Raw genomic sequence first — 17,170 nt, 5'->3', positions numbered from 1 at the left:
CTTGGCTTTATATGGGAAAATGATTTTTCTTCTAACTTTTTTTTACGTCAATTTTACTAGACCGATCATGTTCTCTATAGTTTTAATTGAAAGTATTAAAAACTGTAAGTATTTAAACTGTGAAAGTATTTATTAAGCTTTTGTTTCAAGATTATATTTTTCATATTTTTTGGACCCATACTTTAAGAGCCATTATTTCCGAAAATATTAACTTTATCAAAAAATGGTTTCTGGAGACCCGTAACTACTTTTTTTTTCTAAGTACCGATGTTTTAATTAGTGTTAACTAGCGACCCGCCCCGGCTTCGTACGGGTTACACAAAATCTTAACAAATTATACACGTAAACCTTCCTCAAGAATCACTATTGATAGATGAAAACCACATGAAAATCCGATCAGTAGTTTTGAAGTAAAGAGGGTAAGATTACACGCACACAACTTTTTTGAGTTTTTTCGCGAACAGTCATACACACAGACAGACGCATCCGGTGACTTTTTGATTTGTAAGGTGTAGTAATGAAAATGCAATATTTGTATCGCACCATGAGAAGCGTCTACATTTTTATAGGTACAGTCAGACAAATGGCTCAAAAATATGTGAACACGACTTTATTGTCTAAGGTGTAAGAGCGTACACATATTTTTGAAACTTTGGGAATGTATATATATATTTATGCACTTGACTGTACATACGGGCAAACGGGCGTTAAACATTTTTGGCGTTAATATGCACTTTTTTTTCAGATTTCATAGACGCACTCAAGCGGATTAGAGAAGCGACTGGAGAAACAGGTATGTTAAGATAAAATAAGATAAGACGAGATCATTTATTTCATGAAAGGAGACCAAGAGGCCCAAAATACGGTTATAATTTTTTTAGGGATATTCTTTGCATTTTTTGTCGCATAAAATTCTGTCAAAACTAGGAGTAATAGGGGGTATTACTGCAATGTTTGGCCACCAGAGTGCAGCACTAGCCCCTTTAGTAAACTATAAAGTAACTTATACATACTGTGCCTTTAACAGTTTTTGACAAGTTTTCAGAGATAACAAAATATTACATTGATGCATCAAGGCGGTTTGTTTACAGAGGACCTACCGGGAAACGTGAATCCGAAATATCGCTATCTGCCTCTTTATCGCTCGAAATATGCAAGAGTGACAGAGATGTTAGATAACGAAATTTCGATGTTCTTGTTTAGCGATAGACCCTCAGATTGTGGTAGTGGGGGCATATTTCACGAGAATGTCCTTTACGAAATGCTTTTGCATTGTATGGCAGCTAATTCAATCAAATCCGTAAAGCTCGAGAATATACTGCTAATTTGTTTGCAAAGTCATGAAATATTACCAGACCCAATATCATTTTCTCAGCCTTTTCAGAACTATTAAAAGAACGGCTTTTCGTAAGGGACATTCTCGTGGAATGCACCAGTGGCACTCCTTTCCATTCGCACGAGAGCTTAAAAAGATCTCTTTCTCGCTCTTACTTATGGGTGCGTCAAACACGCAACGCTTTTTAAGCTCTCGTGCGAATGGGGCCTTACGCACGGTGTGTGCTCGCCGCTCCTTTTCCTCTTCGCTTGGTAGTGGCGCCCCCTACGCAGACTTTCGCGTAATATTCCCTATTCACACCGTATTAAAATTAATACCATTATTTCAGATATTGTTAAGTGTATCGAATACATCAAACAAAACAAGCCATGCAAAATTTCAACCACTATGACCACAACGTCCACAACCACAACAACGACGACCGAAGAGCCAACGACTACGACAATCGGTAGGTACATCTAACCCCTTGTCTGTGTACAAGGGCCTGACACTCTTTGATAGAGAAAGATAGTCTTATTGCGATTCCTATAACAGGAAAGAGAAAATAGTGCCATGCTTTGTCCTTATCACCGACCGGGTTTTTTTCATGGTCGGGTTATGGCAGCATAGGTAGGAGGCGATGGCGAAATACCGAAATTTATAAGAGTGAAACAATAAAAAGGATTATGCCGCCATACATTAACCTGTCAATACATGAATATGTCTTTCTCTTACCCCTGGTCGCTCGGTTTCATGTCTATAACTACTATAGTATGTCTGTGTATGATAAGATTGATAAGGATTCGTGCGTGGGACTTTAAACTTTTCGACGTGCCACGAGTACTCGCAATACTATTTAACTTTTTTTTAACTCTTTATTTACATACAAGATATATACAGTGGTACTACGTAAACGAAATTTATAACTAGCTTAAATCTAAAATAGGCCCTTGAGGCATTGTACCAAGGATGCTGGCGGCATTTCCTCGCTGTATCGCAATGCTGATACGTTGTGCGAGGAAGCCGCCAGCTCTTCGGTCATCAGACGCTTCGCGATTTCTGCAAACAACTTGTGCGCTCTGGGACCCCATGGACCTAGAGTTTCAACTCCCGCTGGGACCCCATGTACCCAGAGTTTCAACTCCAACTATTTAACTTATGTATCAGTAATTCTTATTTACCATCAGGCATGATAAGGACAATTGTGGTATCAGTCATTAAAAACAAGACAGGTGATGTGTCAGATGTGAAAAACTATAGACCAATATCATTGGCGACCGTTTGGCAAAAGTGCTGGACAGCTTGCTTGACGGACACTTAGCTAAACATATTAAATTGAATGACGCACAGTTCGGGTTTAGACTAGGACTTTCCACTGAGTCGGCTATTATGTGTCTGAAAAGCACTGTCGAGTATTATACTTGCAGGGATACACCAGTGAACGCCTGCTTCTTAGATTTATCGAAGGCCTTCAATCTGGTCCCGTATGATATACTTTGGCAAAAGTTTTCAAACGAGACCAGTGTGCGCGAGGAGTTGGTCGAGATCCTGAAATTTTGGTACAGAAACGTATAAAATATCTAGTCATCATGTATTTTGTAATATTACAGGTAAACCAGGACAACCAGGTGATATTGATGAAACCGACATCGAAAAGAAAAAAAGGATAATCAAATCAAAGATTGAGGAAGACGACGAGGAAACTGAGGAGGAAAGGGAGATCCGCATCAAGAAACACGAAGAAATAGAAGAAGAGGAATATTATGAAGATTACGAGGATAGCAATGGTGTACGTCACAGGCGACGCCGCCCTGGCAAGCCAGGCAAACCGGCTCAACCTAGTCAGCCAGGTCAACCAGGCAGTACGCCACAACAACCAAGCAAGCCTGATCACACAGGCAGCACGCCACAACAACCAGGCAGGCCTCAGCAACCAAGCAAGCCTGACCACCCAGGCAGCACGCCACAACAACCAGGCAGCCCTGAGAAACCAAGCAAGCCTGACCAAACAAGCAGCTCGCCACAAAAACCAGGCAAGCATGAGCAACCAAGCAAGTCTGACCAACCAGGCAGTATATAAATCACAAATACGCAACACATAAATCGCAATCAATCACAAAAATAGACGAACTCCTGATATTGTCACTGAAAAATATACACAAAGTTTTATGCACCTTTTTTTAGGGTTCGTACCTCAAAAGGAAAAAACGGAACCCTTATAGGATCACTCGTGCGTCTGTCTGTCTGTCCGTCTGTCACAGCCTATTTTCTCCGAAACTACTGGACCAATTAAGTTGAAATTTGGTACACATATGTAAGTTTGCGACCCAAAGGTGGACATGTAACGTAAACAAATTAATTTTAAACACGGAGGCCGCTTTTGGGGGTAAATGAGACAAATTAAAAAATAAAGTGTGTCAAACTATATCGAGTTACATATCAAATGAAAGAGCTCATTGTGAAAATTTCAAATATATTTTTTATATAATTTAAGGCTAAACAGTTTAGAAGTTATTCAAGAAAATAGGCAAAAAATGACCTTTCCCCCCCCCTTTATCTCCGAAACTACTGGGTCAAAAAGTATGAAAAAAATACACAAAGTAGATCTTTACCTATAGATCACCGGAAAACCTATTAAAAATGTGCAGTCAAGCGTGAGTCGGACTTAATTACTTAGTTTAAGACATTTCGCATAAAAAATACATTGTTTAAATTGTGTAATGTACGGAAACCTTGGAACGCGAGTCCGACTCGCACTTGGCCGGTTTTTTATCTAGTGATCAGTTTTTATAAATAACACTTGTGTGAGTTGGTCCATTGTTGTCATTTTCAACACACTTTAAAGTCAAAAATACATTAAAAATTATTTATTGTTCATTTTAAGTTATTCGAAACTCGATTCGATGCTCTATTCGAAACACACATAACATACACAACTTTAAAATAGGCTTAAATCTAGGTAAATTAGAAGCTGCAGTGTATATGCAGTTGAAATACAGTGTAACTTCACTTGGCGTCTTGTAAACAGTATTGTTGCGAAACCTGTATAAATATCTAGTCATCATGTATTTTTTGTAATATAACAGGTAAACCAGGACAATCAGGTGATATTGATGAAACCGACATCGAAATGAAAAAGAGGATAATAAAATCAAAAATTGAGGAAGACGATGAGGAGACCGAGGAGGAAAGGGAGATCCGCATCAAGAAACACGAAAAAATAGAAGAAGAGGAATATTATGAAGATTACGAGGATAGCAATGGTGTACGTCACAGGCGACGCCGCCCTGGCAAGCCAGGCAAACCGGCTCAACCTAGTCAGCCAGGTCAACCAGGCAGTACGCCACAACAACCAAGCAAGCCTGATCACACAGGCAGCACGCCACAACAACCAGGCAGGCCTCAGCAACCAAGCAAGCCTGACCAACGAAGCAAGCTTGACCACCCAGACAGCACGCCACAACAACCAGGCAGGCCTGAGCAACCAAACAAGCCTGACTACCCAGGCAGCACGCCACAACAACCAGGCATGCCTAAGCAACCAAGCAAGCCTGACCACCTAGACAGCACGCCACAACAACCAGGCAGGCCTGAGCAACCAAGCAAGCCTGACCGACCAAGCAATCCTGATCACCCAGGCAGCAAGCCACTACAACAAGAGGAGGAGGAGGCCGAGGAAGAAAGAGAGCTCCGCATCAAGAAGAAGAAGGAGACGGAGGAGACCGAGGGAGAAAGAGAGCTCCACATCAAGAAGAAGAAGGAGACAGAAAAACAAGAGACGGAGGAGACCGAGGAAGAAAGAGAGCTCCTCATCAAGAAGAAGAAGGAGACAGTAAAAGAAGAGGAGGAGAAGGCCGAGGAAGAAAGAGAGCAATCAAGCAAGCCTGACCATGAAGGCAGCACGCCACGACAACCAAACAAGCCTGACCACCCAGACAACACGCCACAACAACCAGGCAGGCCTGAGCAACCAAGCAAGCCTGTCTACCCAGGCAGCACGCCACAACAACCAGGCAGGACTGAGCAACCAAGCAAGCCTGACCACTCAGGCAGCACGCCACGACAACCAAGCAAGCCTGATCACACAGGCAGCACGCCACAACAACCAGGCAGGCCTCAGCAACCAAGCAAGCCTGACCAACGAAGCAAGCTTGACCACCCAGACAGCACGCCACAACAACCAGGCAGGCCTGAGCAACCAAACAAGCCTGACTACCCAGGCAGCACGCCACAACAACCAGGCATGCCTAAGCAACCAAGCAAGCCTGACCACCTAGACAGCACGCCACAACAACCAGGCAGGCCTGAGCAACCAAGCAAGCCTGACCGACCAAGCAATCCTGATCACCCAGGCAGCAAGCCACTACAACAAGAGGAGGAGGAGGCCGAGGAAGAAAGAGAGCTCCGCATCAAGAAGAAGAAGGAGACGGAGGAGACCGAGGGAGAAAGAGAGCTCCACATCAAGAAGAAGAAGGAGACAGAAAAACAAGAGACGGAGGAGACCGAGGAAGAAAGAGAGCTCCTCATCAAGAAGAAGAAGGAGACAGTAAAAGAAGAGGAGGAGAAGGCCGAGGAAGAAAGAGAGCAATCAAGCAAGCCTGACCATGAAGGCAGCACGCCACGACAACCAAACAAGCCTGACCACCCAGACAACACGCCACAACAACCAGGCAGGCCTGAGCAACCAAGCAAGCCTGTCTACCCAGGCAGCACGCCACAACAACCAGGCAGGACTGAGCAACCAAGCAAGCCTGACCACTCAGGCAGCACGCCACGACAACCAAGCAAGCCTGATCACACAGGCAGCACGCCACAACAACCAGGCAGGCCTCAGCAACCAAGCAAGCCTGACCAACGAAGCAAGCTTGACCACCCAGACAGCACGCCACAACAACCAGGCAGGCCTGAGCAACCAAACAAGCCTGACTACCCAGGCAGCACGCCACAACAACCAGGCATGCCTAAGCAACCAAGCAAGCCTGACCACCTAGACAGCACGCCACAACAACCAGGCAGGCCTGAGCAACCAAGCAAGCCTGACCGACCAAGCAATCCTGATCACCCAGGCAGCAAGCCACTACAACAAGAGGAGGAGGAGGCCGAGGAAGAAAGAGAGCTCCGCATCAAGAAGAAGAAGGAGACGGAGGAGACCGAGGGAGAAAGAGAGCTCCACATCAAGAAGAAGAAGGAGACAGAAAAACAAGAGACGGAGGAGACCGAGGAAGAAAGAGAGCTCCTCATCAAGAAGAAGAAGGAGACAATAAAAGAAGAGGAGGAGAAGGCCGAGGAAGAAAGAGAGCAATCAAGCAAGCCTGACCATGAAGGCAGCACGCCACGACAACCAAACAAGCCTGACCACCCAGACAACACGCCACAACAACCAGGCAGGCCTGAGCAACCAAGCAAGCCTGTCTACCCAGGCAGCACGCCACAACAACCAGGCAGGACTGAGCAACCAAGCAAGCCTGACCACTCAGGCAGCACGCCACGACAACCAGGCATGCCTGACCACCCAGACAGCACGCCACAACAACCAGGCAGGCCTGAGCAACCAAGCAAGCCTGACCACTCAGGCAGCACGCCACGACAACCAGGCATGCCTGACCACCCAGACAGCACGCCACAACAACCAGGCAGGCCTAAGCAACCAAGCAAGCCTGACCACTCAGGCAGCACGCCACGACAACCAGGCATGCCTGACCACCCAGACAGCACGCCACAACAACCAGGCATGCATGAGCAACCAAGCAAGCCTGACCGACCAAGCAAGCCTGACCACCCAGGCAGCAAGCCACTACAACAAGAGAAGGAGGAGGCAGAGAAAGAAAGAGAGCTCCGCATCAAGAAGAAGAAGGAGACAGTAAAAGAAGAGGAGGAAGAGACCGAGGAAGAAAGAGAGCTCCGCATCAAGAAGAAGAAGGAGACAGAAAAACAAGAGACGGAGGAGAACGAGGAAGAAAGAGAGCTCATCAAGAAGAAGAAGGAAACAGTAAAAAAAGAGGAGGAGAAGACCGAGGAAGAAAGAGAGCTCCGCATCAAGAAGAAGAAGGACACAGAAAAACAAGAGACGGAGGAGACCGAGAAAGAAAGAGAGCTCATCAAGAAGAAGAAGGAAACAGTAAAAGAAGAGGAGGAGAAGACCGAGGAAGAAAGAGAGCAACCAAGCAAGCCTGACCACTCAGGCAGCACGCCACAACAACCAGCCATGCCTGAGCAACCAAGCAAGCCTGACCACTCAGGCAGCACGCCACAACAACCAGCCATGCCTGAGCAACCAAGCAAGCTTGACCACCCAGACAGCACGCCACAACAACCAGGCAGGACTGAGCAACCAAGCAAGCCTGACCACACAGGCAGCACGCCACGACAACCAGGCATGCCTGACCACCCAGACAGCACGTCACAACAACCAGGCAAGCATGAGCAACCAAGTAAGCCTGACCGACCAAGCAAGCCTGACCACCCAGGCAGCAAGCCACTACAACAAGAGAAGGAGGAGACCGAGGAAGAAAGAGAGCTCCTCATCAAGAAGAAGAAGGAGACAGTAAAAGAAGAGGAGGACGAGACCGAGGAAGAAAGAGAGCTCCGCATCAAGAAGAAGAAGGAGACAGAAAAACAAGAGACGGAGGAGACCGAGGAAGAAAGAGAGCTCATCAAGAAGAAGAAGGAAACAGTAAAAGAAGAGGAGGAGAAGACCGAGGAAGAAAGAGAGCAACCAAGCAAGCCTGACCATCAAGGCAGCACGCCACGTCAACCAAGCAAGCCTGACCACTCAGGCAGCACGCCACAACAACCAGCCATACCTGAGCAACCAAGCAAGCCTGACCACTCAGGCAGCACGCCACAACAACCAGCCATGTCTGAGCAACCAAGCAAGCTTGACCACCCAGACAGCACGCCACAACAACCAGGCAGGACTGAGCAACCAAGCAAGCCTGACCACTCAGGCAGCACGCCACGACAACCAGGCATGCCTGACCACCCAGACAGTACGCCACAACAACCAGGCATGCCTGACCACACAGACAGCACGCCACAACAACCAGGCAGGCCTAAGCAACCAAGCAAGCCTGACCACTCAGGCAGCACGCCACAACAACCAGGCATGCCTGACCACCCAGACAGTACGCCACAACAACCAGGCATGCCTGACCACCCAAACAGCACGCCACAACAACCAGGCATGCCTGACCACCCAGACAGCACGCCACAACAACCAGGCAGGCCTAAGCAACCAAGCAAGCCTGACCACTCAGGCAGCACGCCACGACAACCAGGCATGCCTGACCACCCAGACAGCACGTCACAACAACCAGGCAAGCATGAGCAACCAAGTAAGCCTGACCGACCAAGCAAGCCTGACCACCCAGGCAGCAAGCCACTACAACAAGAGAAGGAGGAGACCGAGGAAGAAAGAGAGCTCCTCATCAAGAAGAAGAAGGAGACAGTAAAAGAAGAGGAGGACGAGACCGAGGAAGAAAGAGAGCTCCGCATCAAGAAGAAGAAGGAGACAGAAAAACAAGAGACGGAGGAGACCGAGGAAGAAAGAGAGCTCATCAAGAAGAAGAAGGAAACAGTAAAAGAAGAGGAGGAGAAGACCGAGGAAGAAAGAGAGCAACCAAGCAAGCCTGACCATCAAGGCAGCACGCCACGTCAACCAAGCAAGCCTGACCACTCAGGCAGCACGCCACAACAACCAGCCATACCTGAGCAACCAAGCAAGCCTGACCACTCAGGCAGCACGCCACAACAACCAGCCATGTCTGAGCAACCAAGCAAGCTTGACCACCCAGACAGCACGCCACAACAACCAGGCAGGACTGAGCAACCAAGCAAGCCTGACCACTCAGGCAGCACGCCACGACAACCAGGCATGCCTGACCACCCAGACAGTACGCCACAACAACCAGGCATGCCTGACCACACAGACAGCACGCCACAACAACCAGGCAGGCCTAAGCAACCAAGCAAGCCTGACCACTCAGGCAGCACGCCACAACAACCAGGCATGCCTGACCACCCAGACAGTACGCCACAACAACCAGGCATGCCTGACCACCCAAACAGCACGCCACAACAACCAGGCATGCCTGACCACCCAGACAGCACGCCACAACAACCAGGCAGGCCTAAGCAACCAAGCAAGCCTGACCACTCAGGCAGCACGCCACGACAACCAGGCATGCCTGACCACCCAGACAGTACGCCACAACAACCAGGCATGCCTGACCACACAGACAGCACGCCACAACAACCAGGCAGGCCTAAGCAACCAAGCAAGCCTGACCACTCAGGCAGCACGCCACAACAACCAGGCATGCCTGACCACCCAGACAGTACGCCACAACAACCAGGCATGCCTGACCACCCAAACAGCACGCCACAACAACCAGGCATGCCTGACCACCCAGACAGCACGCCACAACAACCAGGCAGGCCTGAGCAACCAAGCAAGCCTGACCACTCAGGCAGCACGCCACGACAACCAGGCATGCCTAAACACCTAGACAGCACGCCACAACAACCAGGCATGCCTGACCACCCAGACAGCACGCCACAACAACCAGGCAGGCCTAAGCAACCAAGAAAGCCTGACCACTCAGGCAGCACGCCACAACAACCAGGCATGCCTGAGAAACCAAGGAAGCTTGACCACCCAGGCAGCACGCCACAACAACCAGGCAGGACTGAGCAACCAAGCAAGCCTGACCACTCAGGCAGCACGACACGACAACCAGGCATGCCTGACCACCCAGACAGCACGCCACAACAACCAGGCAAGCATGAGCAACCAAGCAAGCCTGACCGACCAAGCAAGCCTGACCACCCAGGCAGCAAGCCACTACAACAAGAGAAGGAGGAGGCAGAGGAAGAAAGAGAGCTCCGCATCAAGAAGAAGAAGGAGACAGTAAAACAAGAGACGGAGGAGACCGAGGAAGAAAGAGAGCTCCTCATCAAGAAGAAGAAGGAAACAGTAAAAGAAGAGGAGGAGAAGACCGAGGAAGAAAGAGAGCTCCGCATCAAGAAGAAGAAGGAGACAGAAAAACAAGAGACGGAGGAGACCGAGGAAGAAAGAGAGCTCATCAAGAAGAAGAAGGAAACAGTAAAAGAAGAGGAGGAGAAGACCGAGGAAGAAAGAGAGCAACCAAGCAAGCCTGACCACTCAGGCAGCACGCCACGACAACCAGGCAGGCCTGACCACCCAGACAGTACGCCACAACAACCAGGCAGGCCTAAGCAACCAAGCAAGCCTGACCACTCAGGCAGCACGCCACGACAACCAGGCATGCCTGACCACCCAGACAGTACGCCACAACAACCAGGCATGCCTGACCACCCAGACAGCACGCCACAACAACCAGGCAGGCCTAAGCAACCAAGCAAGCCTGACCACTCAGGCAGCACGCCACGACAACCAGGCATGCCTGACCACCCAGACAGTACGCCACAACAACCAGGCATGCCTGACCACCCAGACAGCACGCCACAACAACCAGGCAGGCCTAAGCAACCAAGCAAGCCTGACCACTCAGGCAGCACGCCACGACAACCAGGCATGCCTGACCACCCAGACAGTACGCCACAACAACCAGGCATGCCTGACCACCCAGACAGCACGCCACAACAACCAGGCAGGCCTAAGCAACCAAGCAAGCCTGACCACTCAGGCAGCACGCCACGACAACCAGGCATGCCTGACCACCCAGACAGTACGCCACAACAACCAGGTATGCCTGACCACCCAGACAGCATGCCACAACAACCAGGCAGGCCTAAGCAACCAAGCAAGCCTGACCACTCAGGCAGCACGCCACGACAACCAGGCAGGCCTAAGCAACCAAGCAAGCCTGACCACTCAGGCAGCACGCCACGACAACCAGGCATGCCTGACCACCCAGACGGTACGCCACAACAACCAGGCATGCCTGACCACACAGACAGCACGCCACAACAACCAAGCACGCCTAAGCAACCAAGCAAGCCTGACCACTCAGGCAGCACGCCACGACAACCAGGCATGCCTGACCACCCAGACAGTACGCCACAACAACCAGGCATGCCTGACCACCCAGACAGCACGCCACAACAACCAGGCAGGCCTAAGCAACCAAGCAAGCCTGACCACTCAGGCAGCACGCCACGACAACCAGGCATGCCTGACCACCCAGACAGTACGCCACAACAACCAGGCATGCCTGACCACCCAGACAGCACGCCACAACAACCAGGCAGGCCTAAGCAACCAAGCAAGCCTGACCACTCAGGCAGCACGCCACGACAACCAGGCATGCCTGACCACCCAGACAGTACGCCACAACAACCAGGCATGCCTGACCACCCAGACAGCACGCCACAACAACCAGGCAGGCCTAAGCAACCAAGCAAGCCTGACCACTCAGGCAGCACGACACGACAACCAGGCATGCCTGACCACCCAGACAGCACGCCACAACAACCAGGCAAGCATGAACAACCAAGCAAGCCTGACCGACCAAGCATGCCTGACCACCCAGGCAGCAAGCCACTACAACAAGAGAAGGAGGAGGCAGAGGAAGAAAGAGAGCTCCGCATCAAGAAGAAGAAGGAGACAGTAAAACAAGAGACGGAGGAGACCGAGGAAGAAAGAGAGCTCCTCATCAAGAAGAAGAAGGAGACAGTAAAAGAAGAGGAGGAAGAGACCGAGGAAGAAAGAGAGCTCCGCATCAAGAAGAAGAAGGAGACAGAAAAACAAGAGACGGAGGAGACCGAGGAAGAAAGAGAGCTCATCAAGAAGAAGAAGGAAACAGTAAAAGAAGAGGAGGAGAAGACCGAGGAAGAAAGAGAGCAACCAAGCAAGCCTGACCACTCAGGCAGCACGCCACAACAACCAGCCATGCCTGAGCAACCAAGCAAGCCTGACCACTCAGGCAGCACGCCACGACAACCAGGCATGCCTGACCACCTAGACAGTACGCCACAACAACCAGGTATGCCTGACCACCCAGACAGCATGCCACAACAACCAGGCAGGCCTAAGCAACCAAGCAAGCCTGACCACTCAGGCAGCACGCCACGACAACCAGGCAGGCCTAAGCAACCAAGCAAGCCTGACCACTCAGGCAGCACGCCACGACAACCAGGCATGCCTGACCACCCAGACAGTACGCCACAACAACCAGGCATGCCTGACCACACAGACAGCACGCCACAACAACCAGGCAGGCCTAAGCAACCAAGCAAGCCTGACCACTCAGGCAGCACGCCACAACAACCAGGCATGCCTGACCACCCAGACAGTACGCCACAACAACCAGGCATGCCTGACCACCCAAACAGCACGCCACAACAACCAGGCATGCCTGACCACCCAGACAGCACGCCACAACAACCAGGCAGGCCTAAGCAACCAAGCAAGCCTGACCACTCAGGCAGCACGCCACGACAACCAGGCATGCCTGACCACCCAGACAGCACGCCACAACAACCAGGCAAGCATGAGCAACCAAGCAAGCCTGACCGACCAAGCAAGCCTGACCACCCAGGCAGCAAGCCACTACAACAAGAGAAGGAGGAGACCGAGGAAGAAAGAGAGCTCCTCATCAAGAAGAAGGAGACAGTAAAAGAAGAGGAGGACGAGACCGAGGAAGAAAGAGAGCTCCGCATCAAGAAGAAGAAGGAGACAGAAAAACAAGAGACGGAGGAGACCGAGGAAGAAAGAGAGCTCATCAAGAAGACGAAGGAAACAGTAAAAGAAGAGGAGGAGAAGACCGAGGAAGAAAGAGAGCAACCAAGCAAGCCTGACCATCAAGGCAGCACGCCACGTCAACCAAGCAAGCCTGACCACTCAGGCAGCACGCCACAACAACCAGCCATGCCTGAGCAACCAAGCAAGCCTGACCACTCAGGCAGCACGCCACGACAACCAGGCATGCCTGACCACCCAGATAGCACGCCACGACAACCAGGCATGCATGAGCAACCAAGCAAGCCTGACCGACCAAGCAAGCCTGACCACCCAGGCAGCAAGCCACTACAACAAGAGGAGGAGGAGGCCGAGGAAGAAAGAGAGCTCCGCATCAAGAAGAAGAAGGAGACAGAAAAACAAGAGACGGAGGAGACCGAGGAAGAAAGAGAGCTCCTCATCAAGAAGAAGAAGGAGACAGTAAAAGAAGAGGAGGAAGAGACCGAGGAAGAAAGAGAGCTCCGCATCAAGAAGAAGGAGACAGAAAAACAAGAGACGGAGGAGACCGAGGAAGAAAGAGAGCTCATCGAGAAGAAGAAGGAAACAGTAAAAGAAGAGGAGGAGAAGACCGAGGAAGAAAGAGAGCAACCAAGCAAGCCTGACCATCAAGGCAGCACGCCACGACAACCAAGCAAGCCTGACCACTCAGGCAGAACGCCACAACAACCAGGCATGCCTGAGCAACCAAGCAAGCCTGAGCACTCAGGCAGCACGCCACGACAACCAGGCATGCCTGACCACCCAGGCAGCACGCCACAACAACCAGGCAGGCCTGAGCAACCAAGCAAGCCTGACCACTCAGGCAGCACGCCACGACAACCAGGCATGCCTGAGCAACCAAGGAAGCTTGACCACCCAGGCAGCACGCCACAACAACCAGGCATGCCTGAGCAACCAAGCAAGCTTGACCACCCAGACAGCACGCCACAACAACCAGGATGGCCTGAGCAACCAAGCAAGCCTGACCACTCAGGCAGCACGCCACGACAACCAGGCATGCCTGACCACCCAGACAGCACGCCACAACAACCAGGCATGCATGAGCAACCAAGCAAGCCTGACCGACCAAGCAAGCCTGACCACCCAGGCAGCAAGCCACTACAACAAGAGGAGGAGGAGGCCGAGGAAGAAAGAGAGCTCCGCATCAAGAAGAAGAAGGAGACAGAAAAACAAGAGACGGAGGAGACCAAGGAAGAAAGAGAGCTCCTCATCAAGAAGAAGAAAGAGACAGTAAAAGAAGAGGAGGAAGAGACCGAGGAAGAAAGAGAGCTCCGCATCAAGAAGACGAAGGAGACAGAAAAACAAGAGACGGAGGAGACCGAGGAAGAAAGAGAGCTCATCAAGAAGAAGAAGGAAACAGTAAAAGAAGAGGAGAAGACCGAGGAAGAAAGAGAGCAACCAAGCAAGCCTGACCATCAAGGCAGCACGCCACGACAACCAAGCAAGCCTGACCACCCAGACAGCACGCCACAACAACCAGTCATGCCTGAGCAACCAAGCAAGCCTGACCACTCAGGCAGCACGCCACAACAACCAGCCATGCCTGAGCAACCAAGCAAGCTTGACCACCCAGACAGCACGCCACAACAACCAAGCAGGCCTGAGCAACCAAGCAAGCCTGACCACTCAGGCAGCACGCCACGACAACCAGGCATGCCTAAACACCTAGAGAGCACGCCACAACAACCCGGCATGCCTGAGCAACCAAGCAAGCTTGACCACCCAGGCAGCACGCCACAAAAACCAGGCATGCCTGAGCAACCAAGCAAGGTTGACCACCGAGGCAGCACGCCACAACAACCAAGCAAGCCTGACCACCCAGAAAGCACGCCACAACAACCAGGCAGGCTTGAGCAACCAAGCAAGTCTGACTACCCAGTCAGCACGCCACAACAACCAGGCATGCCTGAGCAACCAAGCAAGCTTGACCACCCAGACAGCACGCCACAACAACCAGGCAGGCCTGAGCAACCAAGCAAGCCTGACCACTCAGGCAGAACGCCACAACAACCAGGCATGCCTGAGCAACCAAGGAAGCTTGACCACCCAGTTAGCACGCCAGAACAACCAAGCATGCCTGAGCAACCAAGCAAGCCTGACCGACCAAGCAAGCCTGACCAACCACGCAAACCTGACCAACCAGGCAGCAAGCCACTACAACAAGAGGAGGAGGAGGCCGAGGAAGAAAGAGAGCTTCGCACCAAGAAGGAGAAGGAGACAGAAAAACAAGAGAAGGAGGTGACCGAGGAAGAAAGAGAGCTCCACATCAAGAAGAAGAAGGAGACAGAAAAACAAGAGAAGGAAGAGACCGAGGAAGAAAGAGAGCTCCGCATCAAGAAGAAGGAGACAGAAAAACAAGAGAAGGAGGTGACCGAGGAAGACAGAGAGCTCCACATCAAGAAGAAGATGGAGACAGAAAAACAAGAGAAGGAAGAGACCGAGGAAGAAAGAGAGCTCCGCATCAAGAAGGAGAAGGAGACAGAAAAACAAGAGAAGGAGGTGACCGAGGAAGAAAGAGAGCTTCGCACCAAGAAGGAGAAGGAGACAGAAAAACAAGAGAAGGAGGTGACCGAGGAAGAAAGAGAGCTCCACATCAAGAAGAAGAAGGAGACAGAAAAACAAGAGAAGGAAGAGACCGAGGAAGAAAGAGAGCTCCGCATCAAGAAGAAGGAGACAGAAAAACAAGAGAAGGAAGAGACCGAGGAAGAAAGAGAGCTCCGCATCAAGAAGAAGGAGACAGAAAAACAAGAGAAGGAGGTGACCGAGGAAGACAGAGAGCTCCACATCAAGAAGAAGATGGAGACAGAAAAACAAGAGAAGGAAGAGACCGAGGAAGAAAGAGAGCTCCGCATCAAGAAGGAGAAGGAGACAGAAAAACAAGAGAAGGAGGTGACCGAGGAAGAAAGAGAGCTTCGCACCAAGAAGGAGAAGGAGACAGAAAAACAAGAGAAGGAGGTGACCGAGGAAGAAAGAGAGCTCCACATCAAGAAGAAGAAGGAGACAGAAAAACAAGAGAAGGAAGAGACCGAGGAAGAAAGAGAGCTCCGCATCAAGAAGAAGGAGACAGAAAAACAAGAGAAGGAGGTGACCGAGGAAGACAGAGAGCTCCACATCAAGAAGAAGATGGAGACAGAAAAACAAGAGAAGGAAGAGACCGAGGAAGAAAGAGAGCTCCGCATCAAGAAGGAGAAGGAGACAGAAAAACAAGAGAAGGAGGTGACCGAGGAAGAAAGAGAGCTCCGCATCAAGAAGAAGAAGGAGACAGAAAAGCAAGAGAAGGAGGAGACCGAGGAAGAAAGAGAGCTCCGCATCAAGAAGAAGAAGGAGACAGAAAAGCAAGAGAAGGAGGAGACCGAGGAAGAAAGAGAGCTCCGCATCAAGAAGAAGAAGGAGACAGAAAAGCAAGAGAAGGAGGAGACCGAGGAAGAAAGAGAGCTCCGCATCAAGAAGAAGAAGGAGACAGAAAAACAAGAGACGGAGGAGACCGAGGAAGAAAGAGAGCTCCGCATTAAGAAGAAGGAAACTGAAGAGAAGGTGGAGATTATCTCGGAACAGTTCGCTTCAGGTAATTAATTACATTCATTAAAAAAGTTGCGTGTGTGTCAGCTCCAACGCACGACTGGAGTTTACTCCTTACTAACGATTATAATTGTGCCATCTTCAATCAAAAGGATACTTATTGTCGGTTGTCAATAAGGCGCTATTTCCACACAGCTTCAATTTGAAATCAACTTTATTGACAAGCGAGAATGTGGTACCTTTCGGTTGAAACTGTCACAATTAGTTATTTACGATACAAGTGCGAAAAACAGGAAAAACGCAACGAGTGGCGAATTTTAAAACACAACCAAAGGGAGTGTTTTAAATCGACACGAGTACACATGGCCCATAATTATTTGACGTTGTTACGTAATGTGCTTATTATAGCATCGGTTTCGTAAGTTGCACCAGATGTACTGTAAAATACACTATAACATATTATAAGGTGAGGATTCGGAGTTGAGTAGAAACGAGTGTTCATCTTAAATGATGCTTTATTACTGCACTAATTACATGAGTGATTGGTCCTTATATATATCCTATGAGCTACGTACATAACTATGTCTGTGTCTAGGGGATACACATGTTAAGTT

The 17,170-nt window shown here is 50.2% G+C and overlaps 1 protein-coding gene across 1 annotated transcript in view; it reads left to right on the top strand.

Annotated features, from left to right (window-relative positions):
• The window catches only part of LOC134753055 (titin-like), a 41,210-nt gene that overhangs the window by 20,931 nt on the left and 3,109 nt on the right, over positions 1 to 17,170 (top strand). The window contains 4 exon segments of the mRNA XM_063688817.1: positions 746 to 793; positions 1,665 to 1,784; positions 2,926 to 3,387; positions 4,402 to 16,602. Of these exon segments, the coding sequence (XP_063544887.1) occupies positions 746 to 793; positions 1,665 to 1,784; positions 2,926 to 3,387; positions 4,402 to 16,602 (12,831 nt within the window).

This window comes from Cydia strobilella, chromosome 26 (assembly GCF_947568885.1).
Source record: "Cydia strobilella chromosome 26, ilCydStro3.1, whole genome shotgun sequence".
Classification (NCBI taxonomy): Eukaryota; Metazoa; Arthropoda; class Insecta; order Lepidoptera; family Tortricidae; genus Cydia; species Cydia strobilella.
This window is presented reverse-complemented; position numbering and strand designations above follow the sequence as displayed.